At 47.5% G+C, this 19115-nt stretch overlaps 1 protein-coding gene across 3 annotated transcripts in view; it reads right to left on the bottom strand.

Moving 5' to 3' along the window:
- Tgfbr3 (transforming growth factor beta receptor 3) overlaps nt 1-19115 on the bottom strand; it is a 186701-nt gene that overhangs the window by 42639 nt on the left and 124947 nt on the right. For all 3 annotated transcript variants that reach the window (XM_085691529.2, XM_048447105.3, XM_085691528.2), the window contains 3 exons: nt 8312-8495; nt 3317-3485; nt 1755-1902 (listed from right to left, as the gene is read on the bottom strand). In XM_085691529.2, coding sequence (XP_085547655.2) covers nt 1755-1902; nt 3317-3485; nt 8312-8495 — 501 coding nt within the window. The remainder of the gene's footprint in view (nt 1-1754; nt 1903-3316; nt 3486-8311; nt 8496-19115) is intronic.

Here is a 19115-nt window from a genome sequence, read left to right as displayed (position 1 = left end):
TTATCCAAAATTGGCCTGGAACAGGAGTCCAGCCAAAGAGAGGAATAGAAACAGATCTTCCTTGGGATGATGGCCGATCTCATTTCTAGTCTTTCTGATTCCTCTGAGAGACAGGGACCTTCAAAGCAAAGCCCAGGCCTGGGGTTGTCCAGGCACATGTGTTCAGGGACAGCAGGAGCCACAGGTCAGGGCTGAGAGCGTGCGTGAGCCCTCCGGCAGGGAACTGAAACATGCCGTATGTTTTTTTGCCTTTCAAAGCTTGATTCTCTTTCCTGTTTTTGTTATTCTGAAGCTAAAAACATTCGGTTGATGTGCCAGGCAGCAAAAGCAGCAGACACTCCAGGTCGCCTCCACCCCCCCTCATGCCATGCTAGGGGAATGCAATCAAAATACCCACGACCTTGGAAAATCACGCTAGGGTTTGCTCTCGACACCAGCTTCATCTGTCACATTACACTTGATGGGCATTTGGACTGTTTCAAAGTCTAAGAAAAATAAATTTAAAAAAACCCCTAGGAACAAAGAAGAATTACTTTAAAATTGAGACGTGTGTGCTACTGGCTTTGTCTGCCCCTCTCGTGAGTTCACCTATGTGGCTGGATTTGTAGAGAACCATTGACTTTGCCAACTGCTGGATCCCATGGAAGGTGCTGTGTGCGAATGAACACAGAACCAAAACAACCGCAGGCAATCTCTTTTTAAAAATCAAAAATCTAAAATCGACTCCAGCTGTTTCGAAACAGGCACTGAAAAAGATGCCGGTCAATTAAAAATACCTTAAAATTTTACTCGACAAAAAAATGCCAAGGGGTGTGATACATACATGCATATATAAATTCATATACATGCACACACCATACCCATTACATACATATAATTTGCTCCAATATTCAGTCCAATAGTTTTCCCCTGAGATGAGTTTTATTCCATCAAACTTTTAGCTACCTGGCTATCACCTTACCATGTTAACAGTGTTTCAGAGATAAATTGGAGCACACCTGTGGTTACTTTTGAAAAAAAAAATCACGTGTGACACATGTACAAGTGTGTGTGTGTGTGTGTGTGTGTGTGTGGTATGCAAATGTGTGAATGGAGACCAGAGGTCAACATCAGGTGTTTTCTTCACGCTGTGCCTGCCTCTGTTTCTGAGACTGTGTCTCCTACTGAACCAGGAGCTCACCATTCAGCTAGGCCGTACAGATGGCCAATGAGCTCAGAGGGTTCTTCTGAGTCTGCCTCCCGCACACCAGCACTGGGAATACGTATTTATCTCAATAGGAAAGCCTATGCCACAGCTGGGATCAGATGGATTTTCCTTCCTCCCTAAGCACCTAACTCCAGAGTAAAAGCTAAATTCAGGTCCATGATATTGAGTCTCTAAAGAATACTCAGACATGAAAAATGTACTTTTGTTCATTGCTTCATATTTACTATGACTAGAAAACACACTGATTCATTTCAGAACTTTCCTAATGAGGTAACTGAAATTCAGAAAGCTTCAAGGACTTGTCCAAGGCTGTAATTTTTAAGTAGAAGAACCAAGACTCAAACCCACATCTATTATACTCCCGAGGGCCATGTTTTAGCCACCACTCTGACTGTCCTATCAGGCGAAACCAAGCAAAGTTTGCAAAGTAGAAGCTAAGAGATCTAGAAAGTTCAAAGAGGCAGAATTCTTGCAAAAATAATACACACACAACCACAGTTTAAATCATTGCTGTTTAACAAGACCAAGAAATGCGCAGCCAACTTACGATAACTTTCAGGCTTCCCCTGACGTCAAAAGATTTGATCACCCAGTTGACATCCTTCTTGCACTTCAGGATCAGGATGAGGTCTTTGACCACCTCGGGGCCCTCTCGAGCAGGTTGTATGTCGATGACAATGTCCACCTGGAGGGGGCTGTGTGTGGAAAACAAAGGCAAAGTCAAGACCCAAATGCCAGGAGCTCTGCCACTGCTTCCAAGCCTCGTGTTCCCAGTGTCTGGCCAGTTGATTAAAATCCTGGCGTGGGTCCCAGGCAGATGACATGTGCAGAACACATTGCTGTTGCACACACAACAAAGTGGGTTTACACAACAATAGGAGCACAGGCCTGATACTAATTAACCACACAAGTTCTTCCTTCTAGAGAGGCCAGAGAGAAAGGCAGTTACTCAGTGCAGCACCATCTGAAGGATCTTGAACACACCAAGCGAGCTTCATTTTGAAGCAGAATTGTTTGTTTTCAAGCTCCCGCGACCCGCCCTTCATTAGCCTGTAACTTCTAAGACCCCATATGCAGAAACCCTTGAAATCCTGACAAGAGTGGCTGACGGCTGGGAGGTGGAAGACACTCGGAAACTTCATAATAAAATAAGAAGCAAAAGGCCCCTTGGCTTATGCAAGAGTTGACTGAGGCATCAATGGTGGTTAAATAATCATAGCTGCATTTACTTTCCCAAACTTATGGATATACAATTATTAAAGAAAATTATGGGTCAGAGAATTCAGCATTAAAGAGAATGATTTTTATTTACAATTTTTATTTACTGAATGATCACACCCTTTGTCCTGAATTTGAGGGAAGTCTGTCTTGGCTTCACTTGTGAAGCATGATAGCCAGGGTGCCCTGACTTCAAAGGTCTGCACACATGTTCCAGGTCTCTCCCAGTCCCTTTGAATTTTCCAGAGTTCTGTACGTGGGACTGAACAGAATCCTACCCAAACCAATTTGTAGTCTATTCAATACTGAGATGAAACTCTATTATACACATCATTTCAAAAGTATCTCTACAATACAAGTGTAAACTTTGAGTCACTGGTCCATATGAAATACAGATCAGCATGGAAAATAATAATTTTTTTTGACTTAAAAAACAAATTATTTTCAATAGGAAGAATCAAACTTCCAGGCCAGCATAGGAAGTTGAGAGGCAGAATAAGAGCATAAGTGGCAGATTGTGCCGTCCTTCGTATGTACCATGAAGATCCACTCCATCAACACACACACACGCCACACCACACACGCACACACACACACACCACACCATACATACGCACACACACACACCACACCACACACACACACCATACATACGCACACACACACACCACACATACACACACGCCACACGTTCACACGCGCCACACGTTCACACACGCCACACATACACACGCACACACACATACCACACCACACACACACATACACACATCACATACATGCACATACCACACCGCAATGCACATACCACACACACACCACACACACACTACACCACACACACACGCACACACCACACACACATGAGGTCACATGTGCATACAGGCTCACCTGTGTATGTTTGAGTTGGGAGCGATTAATTCAATGATGTGCACTTCCTTCTCCTGGGGCTGACTGGACAGGACACAGCCTTCAGCAGGCTTGGGTTGAAGGTACTCAGCAAGGTAATTGAGGGAGAGAAAATTCTTCCCGATGGTGCACGTGGGAGGGAACACTTGATCTGCAAGCAAAGACAGAAGGGGTGCCTGGTCAAACCACTGAGCTTACAGAACCAGACCATAAGGACAGAGGTGATGGTGAGGCTGAGCAAATTCAGGACACAGACAGGACAAGCCCAAAGGGCGGCGGAGGCGGCGGGGGCAGCAGGGGCTCATCTGTGTCTCAGTTACTGCAGAAAGGTGCCCCACTTTGACTACCAGTGAGCTCCTAGTGGCTTCTTTTTCTGGTTCCTGTTCATTTCCTGTGATCCAGATTGGACCTGTTAGGACTCTGTCCCTTAGACTCCGACTCAGGATATCATGGACACTTTTCCTTTCTGTAGGGCTCCGCAGTTAATTCTAACGTAAGCCAAGGCTGAGACTCTCAGCCCCGAGCTGGGGAATGTAGCTCAGGTGATAAGGTGCTTGCTCTGGGGTTCCACCGCCACTGCTGTGTCTGAGGTGTGGTGGTACAGCCCCATAAGCTGGCCACTCAGGAGGCAGAGGCAGGAAAACAAGAAATTTAAGATCATCTTTGGCTACATAGCAAATCTGTGGCCAGCCTGGGCTACAGACCCTATCTCAAAAAACAAAAATCAAAAAAGATATACATGCCATAAGGAAAAATTAAATTATGACATATTCAGAAAATGCATGTAACTGGAAGCCTACAAAGACAAATAATCCAGACTCAGAACCTTAGCTCCTTCCTGAGAACCCAGCCACTCCTGTGGTACCCACTTGTCCCAGGCCATCTCCTCCTCTGGGCTGCAGGCTTAACTGTCGTCTGTCTGCCAAGAGGTTCCCGCCTAGACACGTATTTCCCTTGAGCACACTCAACACTGAGTCTGTTTTCAATCTTATAGGCTTCTCCTTGGATACCTTCAGCCTCGATACAAATGCCTATTGGTTCTCTACCCTGAAATTAAAATTAAAAGTGGGCAGGATGGGGAAGAGAGAGAAGACACACTTTTACTCTTTTTTACATGGTTGCCTTACACAACTAACTCTGACACAGCTCTTTCCCATTCTCAGAGTGCTTTTATAAATACCATTGGGCTGAGGACTGCTCTCTACCCCGACCTGGGAAAGGACATACCAGTTCCAAAATCTGAAGATACTCCCCAGTGACCCATGCTCATTACAGAGCACGACCCCCAAAGGGATTTCCATCTTGTGGTTTAAATACTTAAACAGAAGCTGCTGTCACCGTGGCAGCTGGTGTTCAGGAAGTTCTAGGTGAAGGCAGATTATCAGGAGGGGAATTAATCAGACCCGGCACTTTAGTGAGGCAGATTATCAGGGGGGGATTAACCAGACCCGGCACTTTAGTAAGGCAGCTTTGTGTCTTTTAAATGTTAAGGATGGGATGCTGGGGTTCACATCCACAGTGGCACCTAAACACCGGAGATGAGTTTTCAAGGTTCTCAGGCTGCGCTGACATTGCCCCCTCCCCAACCTGGTACAACTTCTGTTTGCTGGTCCGCAGCTCGCACTGCAGCACTGTGGCCCTAACCCTGGCAATATCCTCGGCACCACCTCAGCACAAAGGGCACAGTTGTCAATATGGCCCCTGCTTGTGTGGTTGCTGCAAGAGAGGGTTGGCGCATGCATCCTGCATTTTTTTCTACAAACCTCGCCCCAGGAAACAGCCCACAGCTTCACAGTTGGAGCTCCTGGAGGGGCGCCCCGCTGCATCTGCTAAGGGGTTTTCCAGATGTGTGATGAGGAATGCGTACTTCACAGCTGCAGCCCTAGGATGCCTCCCCCAGGTCACAAGATGGAAAATGATACTGGAACCGTAGGGCTGAAATCTGGTTGAGAATCAGGAGGTGTGTACATGGGCCAGAAGACTCAAGAGGCCAGGCCCTTCCTGGGACTGTGGCTTGCATTTCCTACACAGGTGTGTCTGGGCTTGTAGCTGGCACAGAACAGACACAGAGCACAGGCTTCTGGAGTCAGCAAATGACGATGTGAAATTTGAGGCGAATAGCCAAGGATTCCCCCGGGTGGGCGAGCCACTCGGAAGGTTTAACTCTCCTAAAGTTCCGGATGCCACTGTCAACTACGCTGAGTGAACCGATCACATTTTGTTGCGAGGAGTCCCCCAGATCACGTGAGTTCCCACAAGCTCGGCACAAAAACATACTCAAGTGCTAATTAGAGAGGGAAGCCCCAGGTAGGAACCTCTTAAGCTTGGTAGGGAAGGTGCAGGTTAACATGGCTAAGGACTCTGAGCACAGAGATGAGCTTCGTTGGTCACACAAAGGCTCCTTTTCCTGCAGTGAAGGCCTACAACCTGGAGATTAGTCCACGGTGCTTGGATAAGAGTCCACACTGAATGCCCACTTCTTCCACTCTGGGTGGACAGTGAGTACCACCACCTGGATGGCTCATGATAACATGCAGTGCTGACCCCATCCTAAGTTCTTGTTTAGCTGGCCCAGACTGAGCTAAAAATTGGCATCTCTAACAAGGTTCTCAGTAACACCGATGCTTCCACGGTGGGAGCTGCACTCTAAAAACCACTGGGGCTTGTAGCCTATGGTCCCTGGCTGGGAAGCTAATCGGTGTGACCAGGATTGATGCCAGGTGATAATCAGTAACATTGCCTGGGGTCTATGAGCTTAACAAAGGAGTTTCCCCCTCACCCCAAATGTTCCTGTCCGTGACATGGGCCAGCGATTTAGACCCAACTAACGCTGAAGTCAAACTTCAGGGGACCCTAGGGATTCTCAGAGTCACCCAGTTTTTACCACCAGGACATCAGGTCTTTTAGTTTTGTTTCCCCATCTCAGTGTGAACACAGCTACTTGAGAGTCTTGACTCCTGACATGATGTGGGATTCCCCTCTGTATGCTATGAATACCATTGGTTAATAAAGGAACCGCTTTGGACCTACAGCAGAGCTATAGAGGAACAAACTAGGTGGGGGGGGAACTAAACAGAATGCTGGGAGAAAGGAGGCAGAGTCAGAGAGAAGCCATGGAGCCCCCACCAGAGAAAGATGCTGGACGAAATTTTACCCAGTAAGCTACAGCCATGTGGCGATATACACATTAAAAGAAATGGGTTAAATTAAGATGTAAGAGTTAGCCAATAAGAAGTTAGAGCTAATGGGTCAAGCAGTGATTTAAATAATATGGCTTCTGTGTGATTATTTTGGGTCTGAACTGCCCGGTGACCAGGAAACAAACAAGTGGTCTCCTTACAACACTGGCACAGGTGACTGCTGCTCTATACACGTTGTCAAGGAAACAGGGCCCAGTATTCTACACGTTTCCACTCCAAATCTCCTTATTCTAACGATGAAAGACTTATTCATCACCCTTCATGCTACTGGATTCTGCCTCAGACAGGCAGAGATCTTGGGGTTTTTTTTATTAATTTTTTTCCAATCTCTTTATTTTATTTATTTAGGTCCGACTACCATGAGGATCTAAGCCAATCTGGAACAGACTGAGGCCTTCCGAACGCGATTCCCACCTAAAACCCTTTCTCTCAGGCTACAGGCCATTCTCACCTTCACTCGGGAATATGCCTACCTGGGTAAGACTTAAGGGCGGGCAGATTCCTTCAAGCACTAGACAGCTTTAGACTCAAGGGTGAGGGGTTCTACAGATGAGAACGGCCTTTGCCACTTTTTTGTAACATGGCACATTCGCTGAGCCCTCCCTAAGCCCTGTCCTCACACAGGGACGGAAACAATAGCTCCTCCTTGGGATTGCCATGCCGTACATGGGAAAACTCCAGACACGGTCTTTGCTGTAGTCAACACATCAATGTCGGTGCCCGCCTTTACACACCACTGTCGGTGCCCGCCTTTACACACCAATGTCGGTGCCCGCCTTTACGCACCACTGTCGGTGCCCGCCTTTACGCACCACTGTCGGTGCCCGCCTTTACGCACCACTGTCGGTGCCCGCCTTTACGCACCACTGTCGGTGCCCGCCTTTACGCACCACTGCCGGTGACCGCCTTTACGCACCACTGCCGGTGACCGCCTTTCTTGCACTTGTCTCATTTTTACTTTAAAACAGCGCAGACCCAAGCTGGGGACCAAGCATTCAACACCCCCACCCTGTGGGACATCTGGGGAGAAGGTTGCAGGTGCTGTCGACAACGCTCTCCCCAGCCAGTCGAGGACAAGGTCCCATCCATGACAGTGACTTCCTAGTAACTCCGGGGGAGGGGCAGCGGGACCTTCCAAATATACTCCACTAAAAATGATTTTGAAATACTTAAAAAATAGGCTTTCAAAACTGAGCTGTTGGATATTTATATCTTTCTGCAAGGCAAGGAAATTAAAATGAGCCAACTCTTATCACAGCATATGTAGTTCCTTTCTCCAAACTGTGTCCTTGTAACAAGTGTTAGTACTAAAAATAATATTTTCCCTCTATTGGTGTCTAAGATTTAACTGATGTCTCAACACCATAAAGGGACAATGGCTTCAAACATCTGCAAACAAGTAAGAAGCTGCTCCGGGTATCGAACCCATCCCGCTAGATCCTTCATGGCGTCAGTTACCACTGCCTTTCCCCACACCTTCAGACACTTGCTTGTTCTGGATGCCAGGGTTGACGATGCTCTAAATCCCACACAGCAACCTGCTTTTCTCTCAACTGTACTACACCTACCTCTCAGCTGGTTATAACCAGCCCCGTTTCTGCAGAAAGAGAAAGAAGAGGGATGTGTGGGAAGAGTCACTCTCTAAGAGACCCCTTAGGTCCCTGCCAGTTGCAGTTCTCTGGAATCCTACTATCCCTGGCCCTGATCACCTGGATTCAGAAAGGTCAACAGTCAATGGTTATAAATCTGTCCTTAACAGAAACCATGCAGGACTTACCTTCTCCCACTTTAATATAGATGTTTCTTGCTATCTTGAGTTCCGTGAATGAAGTCACTGCTCCGTATACCTTCCGGGCCCAGTTTAGCAGATGTTCGTTTCCTTGAGGAAAAGTCCTCTCTTCTGTGTCTGCTGTTGAGGAGAAGTTTCCTGATGAAAACTGGACCTTAGAACCCTTCGACACCTGAAGCAAGCAGAACGGCATAGTTAACATGGCATAGTCACCCAGAGCCAAAAAGAACTAGAGAAAGCGCTGGCCAGATTTACCCATCATACCTAACTTGTCTCTTCTCTCCGCTATGCAAGCAGATGTAAGAGAGGCAAGCCCTCTGAGAGCTGACTCAAGTAACTCCCAAACCCACTTCTCCCAGATAATCCCAGGCAGGATATCCCTTCGAACTTTGAAAAAGCCTGTGATGAGAAACTGGGAACTGGGAACAGTCTGAATCATTGCTATTTCGCACAAGTCTCCATGAGAGGCCCACCCACCTTTCAGGCACCATGGGTCTTCATTAATACTGGTGCTCCCCTGTGGACTGAACTGGACATTTAGGGGAAACACTGCACCTCTCTCAATACTGACAAACTTTAAAAATTTTGACTTTGTCATTTCCTAAACAGCAGGCATAACTCTTTGCGTGGAATTTTTTCTAGATTGGGGACCATTAGTAATGCCACTAACATCGAGCAATCCACTAACAAACTTGCTGTGGATGCTGACAGTACACACTGGTTGCCTGTAGAAGGTTGTGGTGGAGAGAGTAATGACCAAGTGTCCTTACTACTCACACATCTGCCTGACTCCCTAGTATGAATCCCCATGTACCTTGTCTTATGATATATGTCAAGTTTAGTTTCTTTTTTGTTTCAATATTCATTTACTTTATGCATATATATATATATGTGTGGGCACATGTATGTATGTGGGTACATGTATATATGTGGGCACATGTATGTATGTGGGCACATGTATGTATGCGGGCACATGTATGTATGCAGGCACGTGCTGAGGTCAGAGGACAACTTGGGGGTTGTCAGGCTTGGCAGCAAGCGCCTTACCCACTGAGATACTTCACGGACTCCTGAAGGTTTCTTAAGGAAGCCTTTCTGGTCTGTACCAGCTTAGGAGGCCTGTTTTGATGTTGTCTGTTCATGTCAAAGCTCACCATCCATCTTCCTGGGTCACACTAACCATGCCACCTCCGGGTATCTCTGCTGGGGAGCAGCCACACATGGGCACCGCCTCACACCATCTGAGGCTTTCCCCCCTTTAGCCCTGCAGTCAAACCTTCTTGCTGCCAGAAAGCACTTCCATATTGTTATTCAGCTTGTCACTGAAAGAACAAAGCCTGAAGCAGTGGGGCACGGACTCTGACCCACTGCCTGCACTGTCTGGGTGCGAAGGCAAGGATCTCTAGATAGTTGTTGCCTGTGTTCTTTCTTGTGTTACAGCTATAAAATTTAACTCTGGGTTTTAAATGCATTATGAGAAGCAAGCATTTTTCCTTTCAATGTGAATGGAGAGATATATCCTACTGGTGCATTCCAAAGGCATGAAGAATCGCATAAGTAGAAGAGGCCAGCAGCTATGCAGAATGTAGCCTGAAGTCATCAAAGAGCCACGTGACTGTGAGGCCCAGGAAGGGGTCGCTTCTGCTGGTCTGTCTGTCTTCCCTGCCACACACCATCAACCTGGCCTCAGCGCGGTCTCCTTCCTAGGCAGCCCCAAGGTTCATAAACTCAGGGCTGAGGAATTTGGAAGCACAGCTACCGCCACTCCTCAGGCACATTCCAATAAGAAGAAAGCAAAGCTGCCAGGGGTAGGGAGGTGTCCCTGACTGCAGGTCAGTGGAAATTTCCTGCTTCCGCAAACGGTCAGTCAGCACCCTCCCCTCAACCGCCAGTTCCACGAGCCCTCTGCTATGATGGAGCTACAGACGACATCGTTCACGGGTGACCGCCATGATCCTCAGGACCAGCGATGACTATAGATTCCACGGTAGAGAAAGGAACTGGAGAGAGACGGTGTCCCTCAGCACCAGGACAAGACCAGTGCATGAGGCTTGGGACTTCCAGACACTGTGGGCTTCTGTTCTAACCCTTGAAAGATCCCCACATTTGCTGCTATGATAGGGTTATATTCTTCCTTTCAAAATGACATTCGCATTGTGTGTGTATGTGTATGTGTGCATGTATGTGTGGTGTGTAATGTGTGTGTATGGGGTGTGGTATATGCATATGGTGCATGTGTATGTGCTGTGTGTGTGTGTGTTTATGAGGTGTATATGTGGTGTGTGTATGTGATGTAGTGTGTGTGTGTCTGTGTGTGCTGTGTATGTGGTGTGCCTGTGTATATAGAGCCCTTGATAAAGTCATCTCTCCAGCCCTCTTCTCTTTCTTCCCCTAAGATTCTGTTTGCTAATCTGAGTCAGGCCTACCAACCAAGGCAGAGAATTCAATCCTCAGTCCTTGGTTACACACACCTTCAAATATTTTGCCAATGTCAGTGGGCTTTTATCATGTACTCAGTCTTTGGCTCCTCCCCCAGACACCACAGTTGTCCAATCATTACCAGCTCAGAGTCTGACTGTCGTACTAGAGCAAGACTCAGGGTCTCTTTGAATGGGCAGGACTGAATTAAATTCCTGGCTGGTGGTGAGGAGGTCCAGTTCTGTTTCCTTCCTCAGCTGGTGCAGAGAAAGTTCCAGCCTCAAAAAAGCAGTTGGTTCTCCTGGCAGCCAGCCCCCAACTGGATGCTGTCTAGGACCCCCCAGTCACCAGTCATCACATTAACATAGGCGATAGCACTTTGGGGACACTCAGGGCTAGGAGATGTGTGCCAGACACAAAGAGCAGAGACCAAACCTATTTCCTGGTACACCACAAAAAGTGAATGTGAAACTGTCGTTTTAAAAGAGCTAAAGAGTAAGCACAAGGACTTTGCATTTGGATAAAATAACAGAAACTTCCTACAGCTTTATTTATTTATTCCATATTATTATTTATTTATTCCATTGTTCATCCTAACCTTGGTTCAGGGTCTTTGTCAGGCTAACACATTTCTGGCCTTTTAGCTTAAACACACACACACACACACACACACATGCCACACAGCAGCCAATCCCATCCCTTCAACCATATTCCACATTGTCACCTGGAAAATCTTCCTAAAATGCAAATAAGTGAGAATATAGAACAGCCGAGCATCTTAACACGGGTGGGGAAGAGGGTGTCTCTGCTTCCCTCCATCCCAGGGTTCACCATAAAGAACCAATGACAGCCGCAGAGTGCTCCACAGACTACCTGTTCTCGGGTCCTCCGTCCTTCCCTGCCTGGACCACTGTGCTGAGCCTTCCTCTCCTGCCTTCTCCCAGGCCCCTGCTCTCTCCAGGACTTCCATGCCTCCTGCCCATCCCCTTGACAAAGAACAAGAACACCTGAGGGCCGAGGAAGCGTGTGCCCATCCTGAATCTCTTCACCTGGCACGGTGCATGACACAGGTAGGGGTTAAGAGTCACTGTTGACAGCCTAAGGTGCACAGCCAGAGAAGCTAAAACCCCTGTCCAGAAACAGACGGAAGCAGAGGCGGAGATCCTCAACTAACCACTGGGCTGAGCTCCCTGAGCACAATCGAAGAGAGGGAGGAGCGATAATATGAGCAAAGGGGTCAAGACCATGATGGGGAAACCCACCGAAACAGCTGACCTGAGTTAGTGGGGCTCACTGACTCCAGACTGACAGTGGGGGAACCTGCATAGGACCAAGCTAGGCCCTCTGAATGTGGGTGACAGTTATGTGGCTTGCGCAGTCTGTGGGGTCACTGGCAGTGCTTGAACTGGTTTTTTGGAGCCCATTCTCTTTGGAGGGATACTTTACTCAGCCTAGGTATAGGGGGAAGGGCCTCAAAGTGCTGTGTCAGACTTTGCTGACTCCCCATGGGAAGACTTACCCTCTCTGAGGAGTGGAGGGGAGTGGATGGGAGCTGGGGTGGAGGGAAGGTAGGGAGAGTGGAAGGAGAGGAGGGGGGGAATGGGATTGACATGTTAAAAATGTATTAAAACAACCACAAAATAAATAAATGAGCAAATTATGCTAAAATATATCGCTTGCTTATTGAAAGCTCCCCATGCTCCCTGCAAGAAAAGAGCCCTCCAGTTACAGAGCCTCTGCTTCCCCACCTCCCCAGAAAGTGACTCTCAGCCAGGCCTTTAAAGCTAATGATTTGCTTTCTCACCTGATAACTCCAGCTAAAACCCAATTATTAAAGCATACTTAGCAGGTCTGTGTCTCCACCCACACAGCCCTGAACTTTCCTCCTGCACTCTAACGAAAGCCCAGCCCCCACCCCGAACATGACAGATGTCTTCCTGTGGGAATTCGCAGAAGCCCAGCTCCAAGGACCTTGACTCTTAGCAAGGGTTTGTTGAAGGAGCAATCGCCGGGTAGCTTAGGGTCTAACAAATCCCGGGAAGCCAACGTGCACCTGGTCCCGTCCTCACCAGAATGTTCTTTTCTGTTCGAACTGTGCACAGCATTGGTATTTTAAATTCTGGTTAAGCTACCAGACCTTTTTTTTTTTTTTTTCCAAGAGCAGAGCATTACTCTATCTGCCAAGGCTGGAGTTTTATTACAAGAACTTACAACGAGGCTACAAGAGCCAAGTTTATTATTTTTTCTGGATCAGATTCAATAACTTCCTTCAAAAGTACACAAGAAAAAAAAAAAAGCCAAGGAGGCATCCAACCCTTTTGTTTCCACACCTGTGGTTGAGAGTTAACTCTTTGAGCCCTAAGTGGGCTCACCCAAGCCTTGACATTGAGCTCACAGGCCAGAGCAAAGGCCGAGTTCCTCGGGAGTCTCTACAGCGTCTTCCTGGAAGTGAGCTTCTTCATCTTAGCGCTGACCTCAGCTGACTCAGAGGTCCAGGGTGGCGGCACAGTTCGGTCAGAGGGAGGAGGGCGGAGCTTTGCCCTGAGCAGTGTCCTGGCTGCCCAATGCCTCTGCTAGTCCTGGGTCCATCCTCCCATCTCCCAACTGACTCCACACTATCCCCAATCCCAAACAAACATCCCCAGATGAGCACCCCAGATGGGCGTTCAGATCGCAGAGAACCACAGGTGACCAGATCTCGCCTTCCGTTCCACATCCACGGCTTCAAAGTTCACTCATGTTGGCTTCAGAAGGCAGCCTCTCTTAAACCTACCCCACAACCAACAGCCTGCCACCCTGGACGCTCCAGGTCCCCCATTTTTCTCTGTGTATTATTTCCATTGTATCCCTCACTTTCCAAAATGCTACAGGATATATTCATTTATTACACCATTCCCCATCTCTTCCTTTGGAGCCTGGAATGCTCACCCAGGCTGCACAGGGGCTGCGTGTACCAAGGACAGTAAGTGTGTCATAGAATGCATCTTGAAATTCATTGGCTGGCTATGGTTGGCATAACGTTTGTGCTAAAGAGGATTCGAAGGTCACAGGAACAGCAAAACGGGGAGTGATTGTCACAGCCTACTGTGAATGTCGGGCTCTGGAAAGGCCATCTTTCCCGCTATTCAATTATTATTTGATAGAGTAACTACCGACCGCACATCACCAGTCACTGCATCTAAATTATTGCTAAACTGACCCACATCTAAGATTGAAGATACATACCAGAGTTTGAAGATTTTTTTATAAAAACTAAAATATCTGTGAATTTTATTCTATATCACATGTTTAAATATCATGTTGAATGAATTAAATTACATTTTTATTTACTTATACATAAAATCACACGTGATTCACTCTTGATTTCTATCACTTGTCTTCTTCCAAAGTAGCCATAAGGAAGGAATGCCCTTACAGAATGGTGATGTACGCTCGCCTGTCTGGTTCTCAGTCTAGATGTAATGATCCCAGAATGGTAGGGAATGGGAACCTGGGACCCTGGAAACTATATTACAATTCACACAACTGAGATACAAATATTATTTACTAATTTGTTTTCACGGTACTGATTTCATTTATTACACATTCCTTAATAATTCCATAAAATACAAGGAATTAAATCGTATCTACCTCTCCATGCCTCCACGGTGTTTCTGTTTTTATGAGTGTGTATGATGTGTGTGTGTGGGGGGGGCGGGTTATTTACCACAGTGGGCACATGGAGGTCGGAAGCACACGATCAAGTTGGCAAAGAAGAGCCCCAGAGGGAGGGAGACCAGCCACATCATGGATGCAGTCATCACTTTGCACATTTAAAAAGAAGTGGGCCTTACAAAATAAGAGAAAGCACATCTCCATAAAAAGAAAGAAAGCAACCATCACACTCATGCACTCGCCCCTACAGCTCAAGCCTGATCCTTGGGAGCTTGGGTTATCTGTGGGTGAGATTACAGACCCGTGGGGTTGCTCATGTGACGTTGCTGGAGATTTCACACGTGCACAGTAGAGAGCAGCTTCTAGCCCACTCCACCTTGCCCTTTCTTTTCACCACGCCTCTCCACGTTCACAGCTCCCAACGATGTGCACACACGCAGCTCCTGCTCAGGGAAACAGATGAAGCCCAGGAAACACTGATGGTTCAGAAACTCCGGCCAGGCTGGGAACCTTGCTCAGTTCCGGGGAAAGACAATGGAGAAGCAGACTAGACTCCAGCCCTGTGCCTCAGTAGGATCTGCAAATTGGCCCCGGGGTGCCTCACAGCCTGCACAGAAAGGCATCAAGGAGATTATGCTGGGATGTATTCTGCCTGCAAAGTCCAGAGGACTGAAAGATTTACTCCCAGGGAGGACTGAAGTATTTGTTCCAAAAGAAGTCACGTGTTCGTTCTAGCCGACCCCCAGGAGGATGCTACTCGCCTATTTCCTTCCAAGTCCCGTGATATAAAATTCAATCTGAAACATGTTTTCTATTAACATATGTCATGACTCAACGCTGTTTTGAGAGGGCTTACTCTAAAGAAATAATAACTTCCATGCCCACGAACCTACATTCATAATCTGCAAACTACATATTTTTCGAGCCAAATCACGCATTCAGGAAATGCAAACTCATGTAACTGTTTTTGTAAATTCCGGGGTGTTTTTATCTTGTAACCCAAACCAGGTTACTTTTTTTCCCCCAATAAAATGACTTAGAACATACTGAACTATTAATTTTTTTCTCAACACATTCATCATGACCATCTTGGGATGTTTTAATTTTTCCTGAAATGTAAGATGCTGAAGAACTGAGACCGCTCTGTGCTCTTCATACTCCACAGGCTTGTGCACAGCATGAAGAAAATGCTGATGCTGTCCTGGAGACCAGCCACGCCCAAACCTGAACACAAGCCATTGTGAGAGCCACGTGCGAACCCCACAGAGGCAGCACGGGAACGGAGCTGGATGTGAACATGCATGGATACAAGGAGAAGCAGATCTTTCCCAAGGTCCGAAGGTCAGCTTCAGCCCAGCACCCCCCTCCCATTCCACCCCAAAGCAACCAGTGAAGAATCCCAGGCTAGCCCAGATGCATGCTCCTCACTTCTGAGTTCACCCTTTCTCACCTTCTACCATCGCACAGCGTTAAGAGAGACTAGCTAGGCATGGCGACTCATGCCTTTAATCCCAGCATTTGGGAGGCAGACTCAGGTGGATCTCCATGAGTCTGAGATCAGCCTGATCTACGTACTGAGTTCCAGGCCAGCTAGGGCTAATAGTGAGATCCTGTCACAAATAAATAAAATGAAAATCAACAACAAAAGAGTTACTTGAGCCTAATTTCAAAGCACATTTGCCACTTAAACGGTGATTTTTTTCGTGGGGGGGGGCATTAGAGAAGGCAGGGGACACGAAGGAGGTGTTGTTGGTGCTGACACTGTTACTAATATTTGCCACGCTCCTCAAGCTGCGGCTACCCTCCATGTATGCTTCTAGGAGCCTCTTACTATGGAAGACTTTTCATTTACACCTAATATGCCAAGTTCAAGGGTACAAACTAAAGTTTACAAAAGCCAGACCGCAGATGGAATCTTAGGATGGCTTTTCAGAGGTCCTCCTTGTTCACACTGGTAATCTGTGTGTCTCACAGGAAATACAAACTCAAAGAAACCGAAGGACCTACCCAAGTCACAGAGTTGGTAGGCAGCAGGATGGACGGAGACCCTGTTTCCAGCCAGACGGAGGGAACAGGCAGTCAACAGGCAGTACCCGTGGGGTGGAGTCAACCTCCTTCAATTCTGGGCCCCCCATCAATAGAACACAGGGAGGAAACAGTCACACAGTCTTGATCTGCATTCTTGCTAAGCAGACCCTACGTGGACTCTGAATCTTCATGTGCGACACCTGAAGAAGAACTCTGAGCCATGATAGGGCCAGATCCCATGATGTAGCAAAGCACACATACAGATCACAACTGCTGGACTCCCCAAGCCACGCTCTCTCCATGCAGGACACTGGGCCCTGACTGTGCCTGGAAAGGCCATCTCCCTTTGGGGAGGGAGTCTGCCCGCAGGTCAGCAAAGATCTGAGCCGTGTGCCGAGGTTGGGTGGGCAGACAGAACATGCTTGGAGGGAAGCTTCACTAAGGCACCGCTGCCCCTCTCTGACCCGTCCAGCCTTCTGTGTTATTTCTTTCACCCTCCTTCCCAGCTGCCTGAGGATAAGTGGGCAGAAAGAGAAGGGGAGGAACAGGCAGGGATGACTCTTTCAGACACAAGTTATCTGCCTAGAAACCAAGTTAGAGGAAACACAAGCCCCCAGAGACCCAGTGACTTGGAAATGGTTGACTAGAACCCATGATGAACAGAGTGTTGGAAGACCACCTCAGGTGGTACAAATGTCGGGCGTGACGACAGATCCAATGGCGCATTCTACACGCAAGCCTTGGCTCAGCTACGTGAAGGCTAACGCTGGCAGCTGGACACCCTCTGGGCATGTCTGTAAGGGGTTTTCTAGACTTCTTATCTGAGGTGAGAGTACTCATCCTCCATCTGTGGTCTGGGTTCTGTGCCAAATCAAAGAAGGAAGGAAGTGGGGCCAGCATTCACCTCTCTGCTTCCTGACCGTGGATGCAAATGACCAGATGCCCCTTGTTCCTGACCATGCCTTCCTCACCGTAGACGGTCAAACTGAACCCAAATCGGGTCTTGTCACAGCTACAGTCCCATTAGCTACCCCCACGTCTGCAGGCTTTTGAGAAGGTGTATCATACATGCGACTAGAGTCCAAAACTGACTGACTTTGAGGAAGGGACTATCCTAGGCCATTGGCCTGACCCTGGCTGTGGAAAGCCCTTAAGAGCCCAGAAGAGGGCTGCCCAGAAGAAGAAGGGGCTCCAGTTGTGGGGGTCAGCCTTAGCTCATGCCCATGAGTGCTGGCTCCCTTCCAGAAAGTTCTCTCTGCATCTCCAATTCTCCTTGCATGTCCCCACAGTGGGGCCAGCCGACTCCTTGCAATAACTCTCTTTGTGTATCTCCCCTGCTGGCTCTAATTCTCTGAAACCCTGGCTGATACAGTTTCTGTGAATGGCTGATACAAGCCCCAAGAGAAATAGAGCCATATATTCTGGCCCACTAAGCAACCAAACCCACGAATGATTAGGGAATAAAGGGCCTGAAGGACATTTCCTTGGGGAGATGCAATGGAGAAGGGGCCATAAGCCAGATACAACTGGTTTGTGTCGTTTGGGAAATTCCAAGTTGGATTTTTATGCCCCCATTTTCTAGCTTATAATTGACAATCTCTACAGACAACCAGGATGGTCTCCTCGGCCAAAGCTAAGGAAATTGAACTGAGCACATTTAACCTCAATGATGAAATGGTCCCAATGGTGCTATGGATATATGTGTACTAATTAAGCAAGGCAACCTATGGAGCCGATCCAAAAACAGTCCAACCAGGAGCCCAGAGGAAAAGTGTACTTGGGGAAGGGGTCAAAGAAACAGTTTCCAAAGCCCTGGCCAAGAGGAATACTGCAAGGCCTATATCCCAGTTCTGAAGTCGTTCACAACATACGTTGTTAAAACAAGGTCTTTATTTGCTAACCTGAAGTCCCAATCGTGGTATAGCTATTAGTGGGTCCATGCTATACACCAGACTTACAGACGGCATCATAGTCATGTCTTCCGATTAGGCCGTGTGCCTTTCCCCAGTCAGGCCCCAGTTCACTCTTCTGAAGAGTGTTATTGTCCTTAGTCCAGCCCTTGCCAGTTTATGTGTTACAACCACCATCCAGGAGCTGATTGTCTACACACGCTAACCTCTTTGTTTTAGCTCCTCATCCTAAAATAAAGATAAATGGTACCCACGTGGAAATTACCTTTTAAGACGCTGCATCCTACGGCAAAATAAAGATTTTTATGATGATGATCATAGCACCTACATCACAGACGTGGCACAGAGACCAAATAAAGTAATATATGCAGCTGCTTTGAATCATTCAGCACCGGGCGCACACTGTTTAGTTTTCATGACACGTACTCATGCGTGTATATCCTCCAGACAGGTGGCAAGAGCTGTGTGATCAGCCTTGAGGCTCACAGGCTGTGGCTTGTCCCTCACCGGAACAGAAGCTTCTTATTCAAGCTTCTAGAAAGGGATTTCTTTACCTGCATCCAAGCAATGCTGATCTATTTGCCCCAGCACTCCAGAACACGAAGAACACTTTCTCAAGGATAAAAGAAGATAAAGGGACTAGAGATCAAATGGGTTGTCATCACTGTGGGCTCTTGCCAAGGTGGCAGGCATGGGAGCCCCGGGCTTTGACTGCCCCTCACAATCCAAATGGCATAATGATGACTCCCCACCACGGCATCGGGAGCAGTTCATATCTGCAA

This window comes from Myodes glareolus, chromosome 8 (genome assembly GCF_982192425.1).
Source record: "Myodes glareolus chromosome 8, mMyoGla1.1, whole genome shotgun sequence".
Lineage (NCBI taxonomy): Eukaryota > Metazoa > Chordata > Mammalia > Rodentia > Cricetidae > Myodes > Myodes glareolus.
This window is presented reverse-complemented; position numbering and strand designations above follow the sequence as displayed.